Below are 25471 nucleotides of genomic sequence, written 5' to 3'. Positions count from 1 at the left end.
GGCCTCTCGGCTTGCTTCAATTTTCTTTCCCATAACCAAATCTCAGTTTTCTCCATAATGCCACGCCCACTTCTTGTCTTGTTTTGATGTATTCGGGTTTGACCGGCAGGGACGGTTATCAACGCTCGACGCTGTCCGCGAAGTAGTGTTCTAGAAGCGGCGCGATTGTTGTAGATCGGTTTGTTAAGATTGCGCGCCGCACGCGAATGTTCCAGCTTTGTCTAGAGATAACGCCGCCACCAGCGATATTGCTGGAAAGTTCGATAGCGCCTGTATAAAAGCCGACGCGCTTGATCGCTTGTGAGTTGATCGACGGACGACGCCCTGTTCGCCGCTATCATTGTACAGCGTGTATTGCTGTAGTTCTAGTTCTCATTTTCCCGGCCACAAGTTCGGCCAAATAAACAGTTTCATTGTGCAAACGCCGACTGTTGTCTTCGTCGTCGTCACGACCACGTGACATCTGGTGGAGGTGCTGCTTCATGATCCGGACGCCACCGCGGAGCGCTGACCCAAGCCCAAGCCGCGAAGACTACTCTAAGGACAACCCGGATCCTCGAACCAGCCGCCGGCAGAAGGGACTGCAACCAGAGTACGGGCTCCTTCCCGAAAACGCCAGGCAGCCGAAGATCGTCACATCGACCGCGGAGACGATGACTGACGCAGTGCCCCCTACGGCGATCGTGATGCAGCCACCCAGGGAGCCGCCGACGTTCCGTGGTTCGCCATGTGAAGACCCCGAGACTTGGCTCGAGACCTTCGAAAGGGTCTCAACATTTAATAACTGGAACTGCGAGGACAAGCTGCGCCACGTATACTTCTACCTAGAAGACGCCGCGAGGACGTGGTTCGAGAACCGAGAATCCGCCCTACAAACATGGGATCTCTTTAGGACTACGTTCCTAAGCACGTTCACGAGCGTGGTCCGCAAGGAACGGGCCGCGGCTATGCTGGAGACCCGTGTGCAGCTGCCCAACGAAAATATTGCCATCTACACGGAAGAGATGAATCGCCTGTTTCGACACGCCGACCCAAGTATGCCCGAAGAGAAGAAAGGGAGGTTCCTCATGCGGGGTGTCAAACAGGAACTCTTCGCTGGATTGATAAGGAACCCGCCGAAGACGGTCGCTGAATTCGCATCGGAGGCTTCCACGATCGAGAAAACGCTTGAGATGCGAACGCGGCAATACAACCGCAGCTTCTCGGCTACAAGCTACGCCGACGTTCAAGCCCTAGGACCCGCCGACCTGCGTGAGACGATTCGAGCAATCGTGCAAGAGGAGTTGCGAAAAATTCTACCTCCGTCGCAACCTCAAGTAGAGTCCATCGCCGACGTCGTGCGCCAGGAGATTCAGCATTCACTCGGCGCGCCTCAGCTAGCAGAGCCGCAGCCCCAAGCTATTAGCTATGCTGCTGCAGCCCGCCGTCATGCTCCTCCTCCACGCCCCCGCCAAGACGCCACACCGCCGCAGTACCGTCGCCAGACGCCGCCGCCTCCACCGACGCCCTACCGACCACCTGTCGGCCAGCGTAGCACCCCGAGGAAGACCGACGTCTGGCGTGCCCCCGACAACCACCCGCTCTGCTACCACTGCGGAGAGGCCGGCCACACGTACCGCCGCTGCCAGTACCGACAGATGGGACTACGGGGATTCGCTATCAACGCGCCGCGCCCGCAGCCAGGCGAACGGCCGCGCGACATCGACGACTACCTCACCGGAACACAGTGGCAAGAACGACGACCTTCCCGCTCTCCGTCGCCCGGCCGCTACATGTCACCGCACCGCCGGCCGTACACTGGCCCAAACCGGGGCCGGTCGCCTAGCCCGTATCCGGAAAACTAAGGGCAGCAACCGATGGAGATGCGGTTGCTGTACGACGAACTACCGAAGATCCTCCGCCGCCGACGACGACGCCGCGACGAAACCTTCAGAACACGACGCGAACCAGACAGACCCCTGACGACGAAATCTCGCAGACTGAAGAAGACCCGACGACGCAAAATGGAAGCAGGGGAACACACCGACGCAGCCGTGACCCTACGCCACGACCTAACTGCAACGCGAGACGACGAACTAGCGACCTCGACGTTCTTATCGACGGCCACAGCGTCACAGCCCTCGTCGACACCGGAGCCGACTATTCTGTCTTTAGTGGACCGTTCGCCACCAAGCTGAAGAAAGTAAAGACCGCTTGGAGTGGACCCGAAATCCGGACAGCTGGAGGCCACCTGATAACGCCGATTGGTGTCTGCACGGCGAGAGTCACCATCAATAACCGGACTTATCCTGCGACCTTTGTAATCCTACAAAACTGCTCCAGGGATGTGATACTTGGAATGGACTTCCTAAGTGACCACGGCGCCGTCATCGACTTGAGGTCTGAGTCGATAACACTGAACTCGGACAAAGCGCTCCCGCCCCACGCGATGCCAGGCAACCATGTATTGAATGTGATAGAAGAGCAGGTGACCATTCCGCCGCGCTCCAGCGTCATTATTTCCGTCGGCACCGAAAGACCTGCGAACCTTGAAGGCGTCATCGAGGGTGATCAGCACCTACTCCTGAACCGTCAAATATGCGTCGCACGAGGTATCGCCGAGCTGCGTGACGGTAAAGCAAAAGTAGTGCTGACAAACTTCAGCCACGAATATAGGCACCTCAACTTTGGTACGACGGTTGCCTACATCGACGAATGTGTAGCCGCCAGCGATGCTTTCGCCCTCTTCGATGCTGCCGAACCTGCTTCGGCGAATAGAGGTCCCGAACCGGATTTCGACGTCAACCCGATCCTTTCGAAGGCCAAGCAAGACCAGCTCAAAGCCCTGCTCTTGCAATACAAGGACTGTTTCTCGTCGTCATCGCGGGTCCGACAAACGCCCCTCGCGAAGCACCGCATTATAACAGAAGAAAATTCTCGACCACTCCGTCAGAGCCCCTACAGAGTTTCTACTCGAGAGCGCGACGCGATAAAGAAACAAGTCGACGAGATGCTACGCGACATCATCATCCAACCGTCCAAGAGTCCGTGGGCGTCACCCGTGGTGTTAGTGAAGAAGAAGGACGGGACACTGCGCTTCTGCGTTGATTATCGGCGCCTGAACAAAATCACGAAGAAGGACGTGTACCCCCTCCCACGAATAGACGACACCCTGGATCGACTTCACAACGCGACGTACTTTTCGTCGATGGACCTCAAGACCGGCTACTGGCAAATCGAAGTCGACGAGAGAGACCGAGAAAAGACTGCCTTTATAACACCCGACGGCCTCTTTGAGTTCAAGGTCATGCCTTTCGGTCTTTGCTCGGCACGTGCGACGTTCCAGCGTGTCATGGACACCGTACTGGCCGGATTGAAGTGGCAGACGTGCCTTGTGTATTTGGACGACGTCGTCGTGTTTTCCTCGACCTTCGACGAGTATCTCCGGCGGCTTGAGGCAGTACTTCAAGCAATCAAGACCTCTGGACTGACCCTGAAGCCAGAAAAGTGCAGATTCGCGTATGACGAGCTCTTGTTTCTGGGTCATGTGATCAGTAAGTCTGGAGTGCGCCCAGACCCGCGGAAAACAGCTGCCATCACCGAATTTGCGCCACCCACCGACAAGAAGGCCGTGCGCCGATTTCTCGGTTTATGTGCCTATTACCGACGCTTCGTCAAAAACTTTTCACGGATCGCCGAACCACTGACGCTTCTCACGAACAATAACGTGGAATTCAGGTGGGAAACGGCGCAAGTGCAAGCCTTTCAAGAACTTAAACGACGCCTGCAGACACCACCCATACTTGCGCATTTCGACGATTGCGCCGATACAGAAATACACACCGACGCAAGCAGCGTAGGTCTCGGTGCCGTCCTTGTGCAAAAGACTAACGGGCTTGAAAGGGTTATCAGTTATGCTAGCCGGTCACTATCCAAGGCAGAAGCAAACTATTCCACAACAGAAAAGGAATGCCTTGCCATCCTCTGGGCTACGTCAAAGTTTCGCCCCTACCTCTATGGCAGGCCCTTCAAAGTTGTCAGTGACCATCACGCCTTATGTTGGCTAGCCAACTTGAAGGACCCTTCAGGTCGTCTCGCACGATGGAGTCTCAGGCTTCAAGAATTCGATATTACCGTCGTGTACAAGTCCGGACGAAAACACTCTGACGCCGACTGTCTGTCTCGTGCCCCCGTCGACGCGCCGCCGCGAGACGACGACGACGACTGCTTCCTCGGAACTATAAGTGCCGACGACTTCGCCGAAAGGCAACGGGCCGACGCGGAACTGGGGGGCCTTATTGAGTACCTCGAGTGCAAGACCGCCGTTGTCCCGAAGGTATTCAAGCGAGGACTGCCGTCGTTTTTCTTACGGAACGGCGTTCTCCTGAAGAAGAACTTCTCGCCACTTCGAACCGACTACCTTCTCGTCGTGCCCTCATCATTGCGACCAGAAGTCCTCCAGGCCCTACACGACGACCCGACGGCTGGACACCTCGGTGTTTCCCGCACGCTCGCCAGAATACAGGAAAAATACTACTGGCCACGCCTTGCTGCCGACGTCGCCCACTACGTCAAGACTTGCCGAGATTGCCAGCGACGGAAGACACCGCCGACTAGGCCAGCGGGACTTCTGCAGCCAATCGAACCACCTCACCGGCCGTTCCAGCAAATCGGGATGGACCTACTGGGGCCGTTCCCGACGTCGACTTCCGGCAACAAGTGGATCGTCGTAGCGACTGACTACCTCACCCGCTACGCCGAGACAAAGGCCTTGCCCAAAGGCAGCGCCGCCGAGGTAGCCAAGTTCTTCGTGGAGAACATCGTCTTGCGACACGGCGCCCAAGAGGTTCTCATCACCGACAGAGGTACGGCGTTCACGGCTGACCTAACTCAGGCGATCTTGGAATACAGCCACACAAGCCACCGCCGCACCACCGCGTACCACCCACAGACCAACCGCCTCACCGAGCGTCTAAACAAGACTATCGCCGACATGCTGGCCATGTACGTCGACGTCGAACACAAGACGTGGGACGCCATACTTCCGTACGTGACCTTCGCGTACAACACGGCCGTACAGGAAACGACGCAGATGACGCCATACAAGTTGGTCTACGGACGGAGCCCGGCAACGACGCTCGACGCCATGCTACCAAACGTGACCGACGAGGAAAACATCGACGTGACCACCTACCTACAGCGCGCCGAAGAAGCACGACAGCTCGCCCGCCTACGGATCAAGAACCAGCAGACGACTGACAGTCGCCGCTACAACCTTCGACGACGCCACATGGAATACCAGCCCGGTGACCGTGTATGGGTATGGACGCCAATACGCCGACGAGGACTTAGTGAGAAGCTTCTTCGACGATACTTCGGACCGTACAGGGTACTTCGACGCCTCGGCGCACTCGACTATGAGGTTGTCCCTGACGGCATTACGAACTCTCAGCGGCGCCGTGCGCGACCTGAAATCGTCCATGTCGTGCGCCTTAAGCCGTTTTTTGCGCGTTAGCGAGCCTGGGGACTCTATTTTTTCCTTTGTCATTGTAATTTAGTTGTGTATGCACTTGTTTTTTCCTCTTCTATGTTCTTTCACAAGCATCGGGACGATGCTTTTTCAGAGGGGGGCAATGCCACGCCCACTTCTTGTCTTGTTTTGATGTATTCGGGTTTGACCGGCTGGGACGGTTATCAACGCTCGACGCTGTCCGCGAAGTAGTGTTCTAGAAGCGGCGCGATTGTTGTAGATCGGTTTGTTAAGATTGCGCGCCGCACGCGAATGTTCCAGCTTTGTCTAGAGATAACGCCACCACCAGCGATATTGCTGGAAAGTTCGATAGCGCCTTTATAAAAGCCGACGCGCTTGATCGCTTGTGAGTTGATCGACGGACGACGCCCTGTTCGCCGCTATCATTGTACAGCGTGTATTGCTGTAGTTCTAGTTCTCATTTTCCCGGCCACAAGTTCGGCCAAATAAACAGTTTCATTGTGCAAACGCCGACTGCTGTCTTCGTCGACGTCACGACCACGTGACAATATTCACGACCGCTCCAGACGCGTGGCAAAACTGCTTAGTCTTCTTGAACACTACTTTTGTCAGCATAAAAATACGCTATGTCGTCATTTTAGCATTAACACATTTAAGCTTAAACAATAATAAAACATCACCATTCGTTGAAATATGTACCATGAAAACACTATAGGTAGCGGGAGAACTGCCCCTATGGTAATTAGTAGAGTGGTTGTACTGCACGAGATATGTCACCAAGCTACTATCCCTCGACATTGGTAACGTGTTTTGCGTATTTTCTTGACTCGATAAAACTATCAAGATGCCTTTCTTACGTTGAGGGATTACAGGAATGGAATTGAAGTGCCCGGTCATTCCCGGAGTGGGAATGGGCTAAGTTTTTTTCATTCCGAGTAATTGAAAGGAATAGAATTGCGGCAAGGTCTAATTCCCCGGAATGGAATTGGAATGGAATGGAGGCGCCCATTACGCAACACTGTACCAGACCCACCACAGTCAGAGTTTCGCTGGCTTCCATCTTCACAGTATGCTGTGAATCAGCCCATCCACTATAACTGAAGGGCTCTGATTTTTTTCTGTTGCAATCGCTCCAACGCAAGTTGATTTTTCTGCCTATGGGCTCGTGAGCCCCGTCGTGTGGTAGATTTGCACGAGTTCGCACGCGCGCGCGAGTACATCTTTTATAGTTTTTAATTTGCCAACAGACGCTATATTCAAACTGAAGCCTCATAGTCAGCCTTATTACGGTCTTTCACGTCACGCGTACTGCTCTCCTCGTACTTCTGTCATCATTCTTCCCTCCATTAATCTCGAAGGTATTTTTCTTCACGACGTCACTGCGTCAACGTCTCACGGTGTGTGCTTTCGAACGAAACTTCACTTCAAGTTTCGGCGTATATGTACTTTGTGAACGGCGTAATTCGTTAAACAATCAATGCTTAACAATAAATGCCTGACAACCACTATGCAGAAGCGAACATCGCGTGAGAATACATTTTGCACAGAATGACAGCAAATGCAGTCAGTTGCAAGGCTTCATCGAATTGGGGTTTGTAATAATCGAACACTTCACGAAAGATTTGCTTGCACTGACCTAGTCTGACTAAGTAAGGGGGAGGTAGTGAAATAAGTAATCAAAGTTTACGATCGATATGAAGACGTGGCGTTGTCATTAGGAACTCGTGCGAGGTACAGCGCTTGACAACTGTAACACGATACTCGGAGCTCGTGGCTGCTGGTGGTGAGGGCAAGAGCTGGCGTGACGCATAGTGATTGCATCCGGTAAACAGTCGTTCAGTCTGTTGTTCTCGGTGGCTCCGGCGGAGCGCTGAAATCCTTCGTAACGCAGGCCCGCCAGCTCCGGCCGCTTTGCGCGGCGACGCTTGACCGCAGTGTTTCGAAGCCATGGCAAGCAGCGTTCCGCCGGTGTTACCGATAAGCAGTGACTGAACGACTGCTTACCGGATGCAGTCACCATGTGTCGCGAACGGTCTCACCCTCTCCGTCACCCTCATCGACGCGCTCCGAGTGTCGTGTTTCAATCGCCGAGAACACACATCTGGCTCGTCTTCTTTGGATCGTTGCGTTCGTCCTTATCTAGAATCGCGCGTATTGTTAACGCCGTCTGCACTAGCTCGCTTTAGATATGTGTTTGTTTTGCGTTCGTCATTGCAGGCGGACAACACTTATCCGTGGCTACCGCTGGCCCTGTTCTCCGTACTGGGGCTGATCAGTGGTGCCCTGACACTCACGCTCCCTGAGACGGCACGATCGGCCGGCGCCATGCGACCCGCTGCCCGAATCATGTGCGAGTGAGTACGCATGCACGGCACTTCCCTTTTAGAAGCCGTATTCTATAAGGTCGACAAACTTTTCGGGGATAGTTCCGCTCGTACGCCATGCGACGTCCCCGCGCAACGCCTGACACGGAAAAGCACTGACGACTGTGCTATAGCTGATCTGACTGTGCTATAGCTGATCACGCTGAAGATGACGTGTCCGAAGCTGAGTCACCGAGAATACGGCTCCGTGTTTCAGAAAATGTTCTAAAATATTCCCAGACATAACTGCGGAGCTAGTGTCTTCGTTAGCTACAAGAATGACGATTTATACGGCGACGCAAGAATTAGAGGACATCGCACAATTTGCTTAAATTTCTGCCTTCCATCTTCAGGCAGATTCCTGAGCTCGCATTTAAACAAATTACCTCAAATAATTTTATTATAAGCTTGACATTCACGTTTCTGAGTAATTAGAAATGTTCACAAGAACTTCTTGCTTACAGATAGCAATGATTCACTAAATACTCACAGAGTCCAAATATCATTTCGCCTGAGACGATTCGAAGGCAAGATACATAGAGTGTGGCTATTTTGGCCATGCATATTATATGGAAGTCCGATGTTCACCAATTAACTATCACTAATAGAATATCACGAACCTCACTTTCATTACGTCACAGTATTTAAATTTCACTACTAGACTCAGTACACCGCTTAACTGATTTGATTATAATCATATTTAACTTTCACTAACTTACCTTTGACCAATTCGCTTTCACTATTAACGTTCACTATTAACGTTCACTAATTAACTCACAACTCATTTATGTCACTTTATTATCACGTATATGCACTGTCGTGCTTCTTCTCGCTTTTGTATGGATTCCCCTTCTGTTGCCGTCAGTAAGGCGATTCACGCGAACCTTCTTTTTTTTTACTTATATACTCTCCAAGCGGCCGGCGCCGCTCCGCGGAAGCTTTGCACGACGTCTGCTGCGCCAGGGGATCGTCTTATTTTTTCATAATCATCTCAGTTTCACGTTTTCGCAAAAAGAGTCACAGTTTCACCGCAACGGCGAAGCAATGAATGCGATAGCAACAAATTGGAATGTAACGCGAAGAACGGAAAGCAGCTCGAAATTGCCAGCGCGTCGTTCGAGCCCAAAGGACGCACGAAAAGAACGCACTTAGGTCGAGAGCGAACTATCATGCGTGACAGCTCGATACTTGAAACATACATACACTGTTGAAACATAAAGCAGGACGCACGAAACGAACGAACAGGTACACACAAGACGAGCGCGAACTAAATGTCGCAGTTGTTACTTATTTCTGTTTGAACAGTGCGCTCCTTTCGCAAACGCGGCTGCTGCAGCGAGCGAAGTGATCTTCGTACGTTCTGTGACTTAAGCGCGGACATCGCGGAGTAAGCACAAGACATAAAACCCCCCGCTCCACCCCCACCCCCCGCCCGTCCTTTTCTTTCCTTTGAGATACGCGCATGAAGGCGACCACACCCTGTAGGGCAAAGAGCCTCGGCGTTCGCAGGAGGAGTGACGACCTTTAAAGCGCGCCCAGCGCGCACATCGCGCCATCTCGCTGGTGAGTAAAAAAGCACGCTGAAGTAAATAGTGTATATAAATAGCTCGCCGTTAGCACGCTGAAAGACGCTACTTTCCGTGGCTTAGCCGTCTAACGCCGCGGGTTTCAGAGCGAGAGGTTGGCCGTTCATTCCGCGCGTCGGAAAGTATTTCTGAATAATTTTTCTTTGTGGCTTTTTTACACACACACACACACACACACACACACACACACACACACACACACATATATATATATATATATATATATATATATATATATATATTATTACAGGTAGCTTGTTTAATAACTATTCACAATGCACAGCGCAGGGTGGACAAGATGGCGACAGTCCAGCAACAACCAGCAAGCGACGTCGTCTTCCTCTTTCATACAGCCACGCTGTCTGGTATCATAACCCCCCGGCGGTAGAAGCATAGTCTCGGTGCCTAATCTACACAGATGTGGTCGAAGGAGGGTAATAAGGCTTTAGCCGAGACACGTGAACGATGTCGCTCGTAGCTGACGATGACGTCGTTGGATCGGCTGGGATGATCTCATACGTGACGTCAGTCACCTGGCGAACGACACGGTATGGTCCAGTGTACCGTGACAGCAGTTTCTCAGAAAGCCCCACACGCCGAGTGGGTGACCAGAGAAGCACAAGAGAACCCGGAGAAAAGTGCACGTCTCTATGACGACAATCATAGAGCTGTCTTTGGTGCTCCTGTGAAGCTTCTAGGCGGTTATGTGCGAGTTGGCGCGCGTGGTCGGCGCGGGCGATGGCTTCGGCGGCATATTCGGTGGCGGAGGGCAGCAAAGTGTCCAAGGGTAGCGCGGGTTCTCGTCCGTATAGGAGATAGAATGGCGAGTAGCCGGCAGTGTCGTGACGTGAGGAATTGTAGGCGAACGTCACATATGGCAAATGAATGTCCCAGTCCTGGTGATCAGCCGCAAGGTATTGCGCGAGCATGTCGGTTATGGTCCTGTTGAGGCGCTCCGTGAGACCGTTTGTCTGTGGATGGTACGAAGTTGTAAACTTGTGCTTGGTATTGCAAGACCGTAGGATTTCTTCAACGACAGCTGAGAGGAAGGTGCGGCCACGGTCAGTGAGAAGTCGGCGTGGGTCTCCGTGCACTAAAATTATGTCGTACAACAGAAAGTCCGCAACGTCGGTAGCGCAACTCGTCGGAAGTGCTCGTGCGATAGCGTACCGCGTCGCGTAGTCTGTGGCGACAGCAATCCATTTATTTCCGGAGCTGGAGAGTGGGAAAGGGCCAAGCAGGTCGAGACCGACTTGAAAAAAAAGGTTCAGCGGGAACCTCGATCGGCTGAAGGCAGCCAGCTGGAAGGGCAGACGGCTTTTTGCGGCGCTTGCAGGGCTCACAAGCGGCGACATAGCGTCGAACAGAACGGGCAAGTCCAGGCCAAAAAAACCGACGACGTACACGGTCGTATGTGCGGGAAACGCCCAAGTGGCCCGCCAAGGGAGCGTCATGAGTCATACCCCGCACCTCCACCAATAATGTTACAGGTAGCTTGTTTAATAACTATTCACAATGCACAGCGCAGGGTGGATAAGATGGCGACAGTCCAGCAACAACCAGCAAGCGACGTCGTCTTCCTCTTTCATAGAGCCACGCTGTCTGGTATCAATATATATAGTCTAGGCTGATTTGTATATATATATATGTGACGCTATGAATGAAAGACGGGCCGTGGCTCATACGCCATACTTTTATTCTACTGCACGCGCACTTCTTCCTCGTCGGCTTCTCCTGCCATGGCTTCATACGTCACATGATTCCCCCTCCCCCCGAAAGAAGGCGTGAGTTACAAACAACAACGAAAAGCAAACAAACAGAATTAGAAGTGACAAATATCAAAATGCACAAATCGTTCCATGTCCCAGTGGAGTTCGGTAAACTCGCAAAAACTTCAGGGGAGAGTGCAGCAGTCCGGTGATATCGAGAACAGCTCTGGTGGGCGAGGCTGGCTGTTGCGTCCTGGACAACATACCCATGCCCTGCGCATGCACACTGATGAAGACACGTGTCGCAGATATGTCACGGCTGAATAATACTGGATCACCTTGTTGGATCGAATGTCAGCATGCCGTACGCGTCGGGTTGTTTGTCGTGACTGATACACACTGTGTGCCTTCCGTTTGCGTGTTCGTTGACCGAAACTGACAGGACGACGTCGACGTTCTTGTGGAGTACAATTGATGGCTTTATGCCTTTTTTGTCGCTTTCTGTGGTGCAGAAGATGTCTCTGGCGGTGTACGGGCAGATGCCTTACATCTTGAATTTTCCTTTGGCATAATGATCTTGTCTTCGGACGTTCTTCAATCCGTGAGTGAGCTTCCGATGAAGTTCTTATTCGTCGTTGCCTTTGTTGTAGTTTTTGTTGTGTTGGATGATATTCCTGTTGTTGCCTTTGTTGGAATTCCTGATGTTGCGGAAGTTGCTTGTGTGGACTCCTATTAGGAACACGAGTTAGATTTTCTTCGTAAGCTGATGTGGTGTCCACTAGGTAGGCGGCGCACTGTGGCCTGTTGTGATGATTGTCGGGCACTGTACATAGAGCGCCATCATTGCTAGAAAGCTCTTCAGAGGCTTCTGCGATGTCGCTCATTACGGACGCTTCTGACTCACAGCTGCGTGTGAGGTTTGATACATCCGTGCCTTCTGCATCGATTCGACTCACGGGTGCATTAGCACTGGGTGGCGATACCGCAGCGGAGATGACTTGATCAGGTTCCAGTTGCGAATTTCGGCAAGACTGCGGAACTATTGAAATAGAACCTTGCTGCGAAAGGCACCTCTTGGGCTCATCCTGAGGTCGTTGGGTATTCTCCCAATGCTTCAGCTCGCTTACCGTGAACGCAGCGACCTTATCAGGCAGTTGGTAGGCGTTAGGAGCAACTGAAGAGCCGCGTGAAGGATAACCAGGCGGTGGTCTACGTATACGAGGCGAAGAATCAAAGGCATCGGGTGCTTCAGTAACGCCTCGTGTCATACGGTGGAGTGAAGACGTAAATGACGAGTTTCGTGCAGAATGGAAATCTGATGGATGTCTAGATCTTTTGGGAAAAGAGCTTGGACTGCGATGGCATAGTTGAAATTTCTCCAGATGGTGGATTACAGGCGAATCTTCACTGTAGTCTCTAAATCGGGTGATCATTTCTTCCCTGATTTTGTTCCATGATTCATTGTTTTGGAAGATGTGCGTGAGGTAAAAGCGGAAGGCCTCACCGGTGACGTAGTCGTTGAAGTTTTTGACCATGTCCCGTTCTGACCATGATGCAGCGGTAGCGTGGACCTCGAAAAGGTGGAACCAGTCCTGGACGGGTCCATCGTCCGCCGATCCTGCGTACTTCGGGATGTCGAGGTCTGCTGATGATGCTGCCATGAAGCTGGTCACTGTATGCAGCGATGATGTGCGCAGATGGTCCGTATGTGGTCAGGGTGTCTTGTTGAGAACGTTGATGATGCGTGGCTGATGAAGTGGCTGCCAGGTCTTCATCCTGTCGACTTGTGTGACGCTATGAATGAAAGACGGGCCGTGGCTCATACGCCATACTTTTATTCTACTGCACGCGCACTTCTTCCTCGTCGGCTTCTCCTGCCATGGCTTCATACGTCACATATATATATATACAAATCTGCCTAGACTGTCCATATAATTGCTATCGCAATGAAACGACGCGAGAGGCACGCGAACGGCGTTTTGTGTTCTCAATCATGCGAACGCAGCGAAGACGAAGCGATCTCGCAGCTCACACGCTTGAAGCCGCCAGCCGCGCGTTTGGCTTTTTTTTATTTAAATAAAGTATTATCTCCTGTAAGTTCACAAAGAGAACGAGGGCAAAGCATGAAAAATGGACAACGTGTACTGGGGAATTGGAGAAGAACATCGATGTGGACGAGTTGGTTAATGTGCTCGTGTGCGTCCCTCTGTGATTTCATTACTTCACTGCTGAGCTTTTCTTTCAGCATTTACGCGCTTGCGCTGCAAACTCTTTCAAAAGTGGACTAGGGTGGACATACGAAAGGCGCCCGTCGTTTGTGCACCCTCATCCCCGTTGCGACGTGCCTCGTGATCGTATACCGTGAAAAAAAATACATAAAGCACTTGTAGAAAATATGTGCGCACTATTACCGCAGCTTCTCCCTTTCATGTTCCTCGTGTTTTCGGACACCGTTTGCTGTTATATTAAAGTTGTAGTAGCTGACTAAACCGTCACAAGACGATGCTGTGCCATTCCGTAAGAGGTCATCCTTTGTCTATAAGGTGAATCGCTATATTCCTTGCAAACTCGAAGACGCAGGTTTGATTCCATGCAGTGGCGGCCCTATCTCAATGGCAGCTATACGCGAAAAATGATCCGTGTACGTCGATATAAGCGCAAGTTACAGAACCCCAGGAGGTGAGAATTATACTGGAGTTCCCCCCTGCGACGTGCTTCATGACCGTTTGCGACACAGCGTCCTCATTTGGAGACGCGACTTGCTTTCGTCATTTCTGTGCATTATTTGCCAAGGAAGAGACCGCAAACGCTGAAAATTAAACATTCTTGTTGCCTAAAGTTGTCTCACATTATTTCTGGTTCACATATGTTGCTACACGCGATCGCTTTCGTGAAGGCATGCAGTACCGACACGTTGGACGTGGGCCATTTCGGCAGAAATTTCAAACGATATTTTTTTAACCTTTTACGAATGCTCGCTGCCAGCAGATTACTATCGCATATGATTTGAGTGGTTCGTTGAATTCGGTTTATGAAGAAATGTAGCATAACTTACTGTACAATAGGTAGATAATTATTTACGTTGCAATTATAATTAATTGCTGCAAAATGCACTAAAATTTATTCTCACACTGGCAGCTGCTTTACATTTGGTCTCCAGAACCTTGGCATCAATTTATGTAAATTTCAGGCATCTATGAACAGTAGATCATTATGTGTATCACAAAGGGATAATCGTATATCGTGACTGTAGCACGTAAGACCCTAGAATTAAATTAATTTGATTCTTTTCTGTCTTGTTTTCGTTCAACTCAGTCACTCCTCATCATAATCAATCAGACTTCGCAAATCATTCTATTACTAAGCAGAGGCTGTTAAGCGCGGGGCATGGCGTACCGTGTATTTTATCTAATTGGAGAGGGCTCTGGCAGTATTCTTATTCGAAATAATTTTCAGAAACCCATTCATACTACCGCATTGATCCTACGAGAGATCGAAGTCGTTTGGCACGAAAGCTTAAGCTCGAATAGCAGCTTTACAAAACCATAGTGGTTTCGTTTCTCGGAAGGTGTACGCGCCGTGACGTAGTGACGCAGATTGTGGTCACGAGAGAACAGCCCATGGCATGGTGCTTGCTCCTTCCAGCTAGCTCAGTCTTCTACACAGTCAACTGGTGGATCTGCCGTGCAGCTGCTTATTGCTCAGCGCAATTTCGCAGCATGTCAGACATTTGAGCGAGCCAGTATAGGAGTGCCGAAAACGTCGCAGTGTTCCAGCACCGCCTTAAGACGTCATTTTCGGCTATTCAAAGAGTGTAGAGTGCCAACACTACTTGAAAAGTGTTCCATTTCTTCGCCTCTCGATGCAGTAGCGCAATAATTTTTGTTTTCTTGTTCGTTTTCTTACAGCCCCGCAATCGCGCCTCGCTCCAAGAATACCAAAGGCGGTGACATCAAACTGTATTGACTTTGGTGGAGGGCCGCCTCAGCAGCACGGCAGTCCTTGGACCTTACCTGATCCTTACGACTCGAGGAGCAAGTTACACGTGCCTGCTATGGACAACATTATAGATAGTGATCGACAAGTGTCGGATACGTTTTGTTGAATCAAGACAATGTTTGCTTGCTTATCGTTACCGCTACTTCGTTTGGCTGCCAGCCCGAACAGCGGTAAAGTGTAAAGTATGCGTTCATGTTTAGTGTTCATGTCGTTTCAATCACCCTGTGTGGAGTCGTACATGCTTTAGCAATTAATCAACTGTGCATACATTAAATATTATCAATGCTGTTTCAACCTGTGCCGAGGAGGACGGAGGGGGGATTTGCATGGTGGTGGTCGGTAGTGAGGGGTGCTGGGGGTTGGGGGTGAGAGTGTTGATATGTCACACGTTTTACGTTGCCCATATGCCTTCATTTACTTGTGCTGTGGCCCGACTGCGCTCAACGAGAAGAGGGACCGAGGGTTAGCGAAACATCTTAGCGGAAATTAATGCTAGCTTTGAATTGAATCTACAAATATACAAAATAAACGAAGTTCATGAAAATAATCAGTTTTCCATACCCACGACTTCCCTATTACACGACAGATGCTTCACGACTTCGCCTTAATAATTCGAGCGACTCAGGATCACTGGGGCACCTAAGGAGCACTGGGGCATCAATGATGGAATCGGTACAGGAGCCGGCAAGGCCAGTAGATGCTGAGAAGTGATCGTCTACATGATCGGCAGTGCGTGGCATCACACAGTCAACATAATAAACACCCAGCACTCGAAGGCTGCGAATATGTGGGGAACCTCTCCACAGGGTGCATGGGCGTTCTTCCGTCAGTCCACCCGCAGGAACATCTGCTTGGCAAACCTTTGGTGTGTTACGACACCATGCACTCTAGCACGCTGTGGTGGAAAAGACATTCGTGAAAAAAAAAAGAACAATTAAGACAACGTCGTATTAGAGGCGCCAAGCCTGAACGAACTTGGGCAGCCTTCTCTGTTTCTCTTTATTTTGCTCACGGGCACTATTTTTCCGCAGTCTTTTAGCCTCTGCTATTTTTTTCTTCTCTCTCTCTCTCTCTCTATATATATATATATATATATATATATATATATATATATATGTATAGCTTAAAGTAAGCCTCACATGGAATCTCTGCCCACAGGCAGTTATAATCTCGCCACGATAGACTACAGCCTGTGCCCACAAGCGATGAAAAACGTCGGGTGTATAGAGCGCAACGCGACTCGTATGAGCCAAGTGGAAGGGCAAGCGTCTGTAGCGGACTATGATGCGGGTGCTGCTCAGGAGGGTGATATGGCAGCTTCGTCGCCAGCTTCAATGCGGTTGAAGATGGGCCGGTCACTCGTGAACGTATTCTGGGAGGGAGGTATACGACAGAGACCTGCAAGTGACCACATCAGGAAGAGAGAAAGCTTGAGGACGCTTGAGCTTCGCCTGCAAGAATAGAACGCGATAGCGTGATCTGTACCCACTTGCATGGTCTTCTCATTCTCTTGACAGGCTTCTCAGTGGTAACCTCAACCGCGCCGCGAGCAAAGGAACCTCTGTGCACGTAACATTGGCCGTTTGAAATTCTCCTAGAATGCGTGCCTTCTAGGAGTGCAGTTGCGAACTGCCCACTACGTCATAATACATCATATCAGGAATCAGCGAAACCAACTACGCGTCCGTAAGCAATGTGCATAGCTGCACACTGCACAACGTCGATGCCGATGGTGATGATTATGATTAATTATGCCGGAGCGCTTTGTGATTGTTGGGCCTTTAAACGACCCACTAGTTGCACAGTTCACATGGTGTGACGCCTGGTGCAATTCCACCCTTCTGCCACGCAATATTGCGCCCGTTAACGAGACTCCCTCCACTACATGACGCCTGTAAAAAGTTCTTTATTAGATGCGATGGAGCTTATGGCGCAGTTCAATCCGGTGGTGGTGGTGTGCGGCGTGACCACCCTTACTGCGCATGCGCATCCTGCTTCCCCTCCTGTCCTCTCTTAACCCCCCCCCCTCTCGTGCGCCTCATTCTCTCCTGCGCAACGCCCCGATGAGCGCCAGCACAGCCGCGTCCCCTCCCCCTCTCTCACCTCTCCTACGCTCCCTCCCCCCATCTCGCGCGCCTGTCGACCGCGTTCCCCGCTCGCCCAATGAGAATTAACGGTCACGCTAGAGAAAAGACCCGACGCGCGTGGCGTTCCTCTTCGCGTTCCACGACGCTTTGAATGGATGGATGCAGTTTATGGCGCGGGACTTCGCCCCAGCTTAAGAACCGGGCGAGTCAGCTCCTAAAAAAATTACACCATCTCACGCTGAAGCGAACCATCTCCCCGCTGCTTCGCATCCGCACATGGTTGCCTTTAGCGGGAGATGGTGTAATTTTTTACTTATTTTTTAAGCAGCTTTCATCAGGGGCGTGGCTCTGTGGTAGAACACCTGTCTTCCTCGCAGAAGGCCTGCGTTCGAATGTCACTCGAGCGAATGATTTTTATTTTTTATTTACTCGCAGCATCTCGATTTTTTGCTCATGAACAACACCAATTTTTCGCCCACAACCAACGACGCGACACCGCCGCCGACACAGGAATTTCTGCGAAACGAGCTCTTTAACGCTATCTCGTTACAATGACTTCATTGCGCGTCAAACATCAGGAAAAGTTCGCGCTCAACAGGCTGTTTTTTCCAGAAAGAGGCGCACTCGATGCATGTCTTGCCGTGGTGAAATTCTAGCACAAATTAAGTCGTTCTCATCACTGTCACCACTCATTTGCTTCTCAGCATGTTGTCCCTTTTTGATGGACTTCTTTAAGGTAACTTCATTTCGAATCCCTTGGGGCCCCAATATTTTAATATTTAAATTGCTGCTATTGTGTTAAAACCCCTCTATTTGGGTACATGTCGCATAGTGAAACTCATCATCATCAGCAACATCATTATCATAATCGCCGTCGTCGTCGTCAATATCAGAGGAGTACGGCGAATCAACCATTTGATAGGCCAAGTCGTTAAACACACTCTGCCCACGTTTCTGAATTAAGTGCACTGTAGCAATTTTGTGTGGCGGCCTTCTTAGCCTGTGTATTTGTTGACACAGGCTCTTGCCTCCTGTACGCTTCGCCTAGTCGTGCATTACTCCACGGTTTCGCCGTTTGCAACAGCGCGCGCACTCGGCAGTGATGTCCGAAGAAGTGAACCGTCCTGCTTTTATTACTATTATTTATTTGTTTATTCTTTTTATTGGCATCAACAATACTCAAAATACTAAAAGAATTTTCATAAGATGGCTTCTTGGCCAATCCCCCAGAGTGGGTATGAGCCATGCAGTAGAGGATACTACTACTACTACTACCAGTCGGTGGGTCGCGGTGAGACTGCGTTACAAACGCAAAGGTCTAGCTGCTTCTCTTCTCACTACGTTGGTTCTTTTCAGCCAAGAAGTGCAGGCCGGTAAGTTTGGCCGTTGCTCCTATACGAACAAAGTATGACATTGACTGATTCCATGAACAATACAGACACTACAGATGAATTCGAAATATTTGTGCTTCGACTGAATCCCCACCCTTTTCCTAGCAAATCTCACGATATTTTATTGTTCTGTCCTATCGAAGCATGACGATTAATGTGTGATTCCCGCATCCCGAAGTGCGCTTGCCTTCTGAGTAACTAGGTACTGGTGCGAATTACCGCACTTCCTACACTTGAACTGCGTACTTCTTCAGGCACCTTAGCCAGTATCAACGCTGCATTAATGTACCCACGCTGCTCAGTCGCCGTGGGATGAACTTGATGTGCGTTAAGCCTTAGAGCTAAAACCGGTACTATACAACTGGCCTATCCAAAAGCGAACGAACTTCAACGAAACGACCGCTGAATCTACTACTGGTGCCAGTTTCACATAAAATGCAAAATACCAAAACGAAGTGTATTGGCCATTTATCACACATACCATTACAGTGCATAACAGCATTACACTCCTGTCACACGGCACATGCGACGTCATTCGCAGTGAATGCGATTAGGAGTTAATGGCATTTTTGTTACTGTTTCAAGGGCACAGCAAATGCCATTCACAGCTAATGGCATTCGCCCACTGAATGTGTTTTCCTAACTCATGCAAGCGCGGCATGTGTAATCTCGACGGTAGAAGCTCGTTACAAAACTGGTAATAGCAAAATCTAATCAATGCTAATTCTTTTATTAATGAGAATTGTTAGCTTTTTGATAAATGTTTGACCTATAACACGGTAGTCGCAGCATTTTGTGAAATTATATATTATTTTGCCCAGGCTCCGACATGACGCAAATGCCTCCTGTCGGCCACGTTTACAAACGCTAGTCTGTTCTTTCTTCTTTTTCAATTCCTGCATGCTGTTTTTTTTTGTGAAGTAGTTCCGCGGTAGCAAGGTCGGGATTTCGCGCGCGATATCAAACCGACAGGCATGAAAGCGAACTCTGCAGTTTCGGCAGCGGCTAATAATAGGGAGAAAAAAGCGCACTGCACTGACGACAAACATCGACGTGAATAGCGAATGCCATTTTCTACACCCGTGTTGACCAGGAACACAAAACCGAAAACCGCAATGACAGTCATCTTGAATGCCATTGCGGTTTTCCGCAATGGCATTGGTTGTGCGCAGTGACATTCTTGGTCGTCATTCGCAGTAAATTACATTGAATGTCATTTACTGCGAATGGCATTGCATGTGCCGTGTGACAGGGGTATAACACCTCCAAAAGCACACTATCCCAAACGAATGGGAGGCGCAGTTGTCTGACTCGCTTTGCTGAATATGAAAGTTCTGTTTATCGGTCCCCCATGTAAAATAGGTGGTTTCTTTCATTTTCGCAGCGCGGGTGCTGAACCGATTCGTGCGCCACTACGAGCCACTGTCCTACGAGCCCGTCGGCGTTCGCGGATTAGGGCGCTGGAAGCGCTCGGCCGCCGCTCATCGAGATGACAACAGCAGGACACGGACGGTGCAGGTCGCGTTCAGAGCTCATGGAAGGTGAACGAACACCCTTGGTACTCTCTTATCTCTGTCCAGTCCACGAGTACTTGTCCAAGCCTTTTAAAAGAGCACTAAAATAGGCAACACTGAAAATTATTATTAGTCGTGGAAAGTTGTAAGGCACAGGCTATGGAAGGTTTCACCGAAAGAAATTTCAAACTACTTCATCCCCCTCTCCCCCCCCAATTGATGTACGCACAGAGCATGTTCGTATGCCATGCCCTAACCTCTTGACGGTTTCTTTAATAGGAGGTGCTTCTCAAGCAGCGACAACCATGTTCGAAAGGAGTGCCCTTTAACCTAACCTCTACCATGAGATGAAGCATGGTCACTGACCAAGTCTGATGACCGAGTTTCATCTCTTCCAATGCCTGAGCAGACGAATTTTCGTAGAACTCTTGACTACCTAATCTCTACCATCTTTCTTGGCTTTTATTAGATGCGAAGTATCTTATGGCGGAGTTCAATCCGGTGGTGGTGGTGGTGGTGGTGTGCGGCGTGACCACCCATACTGCGCATGCGCATACTCTCTCCACCCATTCTCTCCACATCCCCTCTCCTCTCCCCCTCTGCACTTCCCCTCTCTACATCCGCTCTCCCCTCCCCCTTTCCACTCTTCCTCTGAAACGTGGGCTAGACATGCCGAAATTCTGCGCAACGCCGCGATTAGCACCAGCGCATGCGCGTCCCTTCCCCCTCTCTCTCCTCTCCTACGCTGCCCCCTTCTCGCACGCCTGCCGAATGCGTTCCCCGCTCGCCCTGTGAGAGTTAACGGCCAGGATAGAGGGAAGGCAAGACGCGCGTAGCGTTCCTCTTCGCGTTCCACGACGCGAAGTCGGTAGCATGCCCGAAGAACGCCAACGGAACGCGATCGTGCAAGTGCTCCGGCTTCGCATCGCCTAATGGTCCCCTTTAGCGGGAAATGGTGTAATGTTTTCTCTATGCCCTTCCTTTGGCTCCATTTCGTTCCTTCGTTTCGTATTTTAATAAGTTCAATTTTATCATAGTATGTAAAAAACTATGAACCAACTCCATTGCTTGCTTGTTTCATCACTGCGTCAGGCGATGGCAAGGTGTGTACGGACTTGCGGAGTGTTCCAGCTGTCTTGCAGACATCTTTTTACACTGCCTTGCAGAGAGTTCCGGCTCCAGTTGACCCAGGATCGGTCTGCATTCTCTGAAGACTTCTCCCTGGTGACGAACCGAGGGCGTGTTCAGGCCAGCCTCGACCACATCTACTCCGGACACGTTGCAGGTGCCAACGTGTTTTTGTCAACTCCAAAGTACTCTTCACTCATGTCATGATTTCTGCGTGCTGCATAATGTATCGACTATGACTTTCTTGTGACACTACTTTTTTTCTTGAAACTCATGTGTTCAACACATCAGAAGGCTACTTACGTGACACAGTGTGCATAAACCTTTAGAAAAAGGCTTTTTAACGGGTGTGTAAACCGCAAGAATATCTCGCACTAATGCACGGGCTCTAGGTCTTTGGCCTTGCTATCCTTCCGCGAAAAGCTTGCAATAAATCAGGGGCAAGCGCTTCTTGGAAGAGACATCAGGGCAAAGGTGTCCTATATCAGCACATGCGTAGCGCTGATGTCTCGTCGCTGTAAAACGGGAACATCAGCGCGATGTCTGGGTTGAAAGAGAAACGTTGTGCTGTTTTAGTGTTTCTCCCGTCTCTTCCTACGTCCTTGTCCGCACCTCTGTTGCTCTATTACCCAAGACATAGCAGGGAATATGCTGCTGCAACGATTCGGCGTCACTTAGAGCAGCTGTTAAAAAAAAAGGTAAACGAATCGGAAAGTAGCGATACTTAGAAGTTATCATGCTGAATGTCTCCGTGTATTGGCTTGAGAAAGCCCCATAATTAAACAACGCGGAGTAGACTCCGCTAGCACTACCTTATTTCAGGGAGCGGAGGTTGTCTAAATAAAAGTTTAAATCGCCAAAGCCATGTCAAAAATATATATGAAGGCCTGATTGTACATTTATGAGACGTGTCGGTTTTTATGCCATGACTAAGGGCGCCGCGTGGGAGCATGTAAAATCAGATTAATGAATAGAGAATACACACGTACTAGCGCGTGTGAGTGTCCCCCTCCACTCTTGTTATGATTCAGAGCATGACACATGTTTCAACTCCACACTTTGTGTGTGTTTCACCAAATAATATTTTGGTACTGTGAGAGAGTCTACATTATAAAAAAGAAACGAACATTGGACAGCTGATGTAAGACATTGTTATGTTTCGAAACCATCAAGGACATCAATCTTAGTGATTATATTGCTACGGGGATAATATATTTACACTATATGCACAATAACTCCAGCGGCTGACAAGCTGGCGCCCATGTCACGAAGTCCCAAGACGTCATCTTCTTTCCTGTCTTCGTCTTCCTCTTCAGCCCGTTGCATTTTTACAGCCCGCTTGCTCCTTTCTGCGCAAATACGCTCCGTAGCAGCAGTCACGAGCGGATCCTGCCTTTTGTTGCTTGGTCGACGAAGAGTTGCAGACACGCGGGCGCCCGCTCCGCACGTCGTTTCAATGTTCCACCTTCTCTATCTGTTATTCGTTTACGTCCCTGGTCCCGTCCCAGCGGCGACTGCCGCTGGAGTTCCTTACGGAGTGTAGAGTTACTGTATATAAAGGGAGCCTATAGAGTAACTCTAACGGAGTGAAGAAATTAGCGCCACCTTTGTGATCCTGATAACCACATTTTTGGGGGGACGTATCCGCCCACTCTGCGAACATGCATCATGTTTGCTCGTCGGCCGTCACGATGCTACAGCTTCATTAAATGCTGCGCCCCGAATGGCGGCCCTGTCTTCGCTGGCGCGCAGGCGCTCCCGGAAGCCGCGTGATCGGCTCCCTGGTGGACGGCGTTTTCAGTGGACGCATCTCGCTGACTCCAGGCGATGACGACGGGGACTTCTACGTGGAGCGTGCCGGTCCTTACCTGTCATCCTCCTCACCTACGGCCCTCTTCCACTCGCTCATCTACGCCGCCAAGGACGTCAGCTCCGATGGCGCCGGTTGCGGAGTGCGCGGACCCACGCAGGACGTCCCACGACGCCGACATGGGCGCACGCCGTCAGAGGTGATTCCTAGACGTATGAGGCCCAGGACCATAAGAGATCCACCCATGAGAGTTATTTCAAGCGCCCGATAATACTGTTTGATCTGTTTCTCTCTTTTAGACACAAATTTTTACGCTTCCCTACGCGAACAGTTACTATCTAGAGCGAGAGAAAAAAAACCTGTGCAGTTGCACTCAACGTGAAAGCTGTATTAAGTGCGGAGCAGTGATTCGCCTGTGCTTCAGTGGCGCTGGCATTCCAACGTGCGGGCTGCTCCACGTCAATGGCGGGAAAGGAACCCTTCATTAGTGATGCTGTGGCGCCCTTTCTCCTCTTTTTCCTCCTCCTCACCCTCACACCACTCCTGCCCGGTTCATTCTTGAACAGCTTACAGTGCTGAAGGGACGAGGACGAAGTTCAAAGAAGGTAGCGACATGAGCGCTCAGTTCGTTACCGTCTTTGACCTTCGACCTCGTCCCGAAGTGATTCTTATAAAAGGGGAGGAAGAGAAAAGTGCAGGGCTATAACTGTCTCTCAAACTGAGGTCACCTCGTCCTTTTAGCGCTGTAAGATGCTCGGAAATGAGCTATCACCAACTAGTCCAGTATTCCCTTCCTACCCGGTGTTTTTCCCAGTTAACTGACCGGCGTTTTTTAGGGGCGAAGTTCCTAAAGCCGTGGCTCTGTCCCTCCTAGCTCGTACGTAACCGCCTAGGCCGCGCGTATGTGCCAGTGGTGATGGCAACGAAGCAGCGCGAGTGTTCTTGGCCCAGCGCAGGGACGAATAAGACGTTGCAGTGCTTTCTCTGATCGATAAAGCGGTTTGTTTGTCGTGCTCCGTGTCCTCGTCGATGCCACGTCGTTACACTGGTGGAGGTGCGGGGTAAGCTTCATGCTTGGCACTCCATCGCGGAGCCGACAATCGAGCCCCGAATCGCCACCACGCGTCGAAACACCGGTCCACCGATTCAGTCGCCGTCTGCTAGTCGCCGTCATGACCGTGTACCTCGCACCGAACCTGTCTATCGGGGACGTCAAGTCGTTTATAGACGCTGCGTTACGTGACTACGACAACAAGTACAAGAACCGTCCGTTTGTGCTGGTTGGGGACTTCAACGTGAAAACGTGGGCCTCATTGCCAATGACTGGATCGTGCAGCACATGCTTTCCGAATATGCACTCAGATGTATCCATATGCAACCTACCACGATCCGAGGGACGTGCATAGACTTATTGTTTGCAAACTTCCCACTGCAGCCAGTACAAGAACCTCTCTCGCTTCATTTCACGGACGATAAAGCTGTCATAATGAAAAGACCTCGCAATTCAGCCGCCATGACAACGACGAAATGAAAAGAACAAACGAAGAAACGAAACAACAAACGAACAAGAACAAAATAAAAGTTGATTTTGTATAATATACGCACAGTCTTACGTCTTTCTAATCATGTAATAGGCTAACTTTCACGGGAGAATTACGATTTACCGATGACCTCCCCCTCTCGAGCTTCGCCCACTTATCATCATTCATTCCGCGAATATGGCGTGATTTTTTTTTTCGGAGGGTGGCCACGACGCGTACTACGCTACGTTTTCGTAATCCTATATTGTCGCAATGTGTTTTTTTTTCTTGTTGCGCGCTTTCCACTATGCTTAACCTTGGATGGAAGCAAGATTAGACACACACGCTTTCCTAAGAAGAGAACGTTATCGTCGCAGAATTCGGAACTGAGACGAACCAGACGCTCCGTGGCGACTGCCGTGGTGGCGCCTCCAGCACCGCAGGCCACTGGTGCCAACGTCAGCAGCATCGGCACCATGTCGGCTGATACCGGTGCGGACCAGGGGCTGACCGGACGGCAAGCAGCCTTTGAGGCTCCGCAGGGAGACACTCACATCCGCAAGGGCGTGCAGCGTGTGTGTAACATCGAAATCACCGTCGACCACACCTTCTACGAGGTGGGCATGCATGCAGTGCCGTTCACCGGATGTCGTATTAAGCGAAGCTTCTACGACTTACAGGTTTCGGCAGCGGCGATGGCATAGTTCGTAAAAAACCCGGCACCGGCGAGTGTACAGAAATGCCGGTGGGCACAAATAGGCCTTCGAAGGTGGGCCAGTTACACGCGCATTTGTGTGCGCCGTTTCCCAATAACTGATGCTGCCTCGATCGTGGGCTTGTCGGTGATCAGCCGTTTTCTGATGTGGCAGTCTGACACTTTTATCGATATCACTT

The 25471-nt window shown here is 50.5% G+C and overlaps 2 protein-coding genes across 2 annotated transcripts in view; both read left to right on the top strand.

The window, feature by feature from the left end:
- LOC119395931 (solute carrier family 22 member 1-like) overlaps positions 1–15418 on the top strand; it is a 39826-nt gene extending 24408 nt beyond the window's left edge. The window contains exons 5-6 of the mRNA XM_037662963.1: positions 7688–7824; positions 15037–15418. Of these exons, the coding sequence (XP_037518891.1) occupies positions 7688–7824; positions 15037–15094 (195 nt within the window). The 3' untranslated portion in view covers positions 15095–15418. The remainder of the gene's footprint in view (positions 1–7687; positions 7825–15036) is intronic.
- An 848-nt stretch (positions 15419–16266) lies between these two features.
- The window catches only part of LOC119397371 (disintegrin and metalloproteinase domain-containing protein 10-like), a 29574-nt gene continuing 20369 nt past the window's right edge, over positions 16267–25471 (top strand). The window contains exons 1-5 of the mRNA XM_037664803.2: positions 16267–16510; positions 19990–20146; positions 21286–21404; positions 23000–23256; positions 24955–25194. Coding sequence (XP_037520731.2) covers positions 16267–16510; positions 19990–20146; positions 21286–21404; positions 23000–23256; positions 24955–25194 — 1017 coding nt within the window. The remainder of the gene's footprint in view (positions 16511–19989; positions 20147–21285; positions 21405–22999; positions 23257–24954; positions 25195–25471) is intronic.

The sequence above is a fragment of the Rhipicephalus sanguineus genome, chromosome 6, assembly GCF_013339695.2.
Source record: "Rhipicephalus sanguineus isolate Rsan-2018 chromosome 6, BIME_Rsan_1.4, whole genome shotgun sequence".
NCBI lineage: Eukaryota > Metazoa > Arthropoda > Arachnida > Ixodida > Ixodidae > Rhipicephalus > Rhipicephalus sanguineus.
Note: the sequence above shows the minus strand (reverse complement) of the source record. Positions and strands in the feature narration are given on the sequence as shown.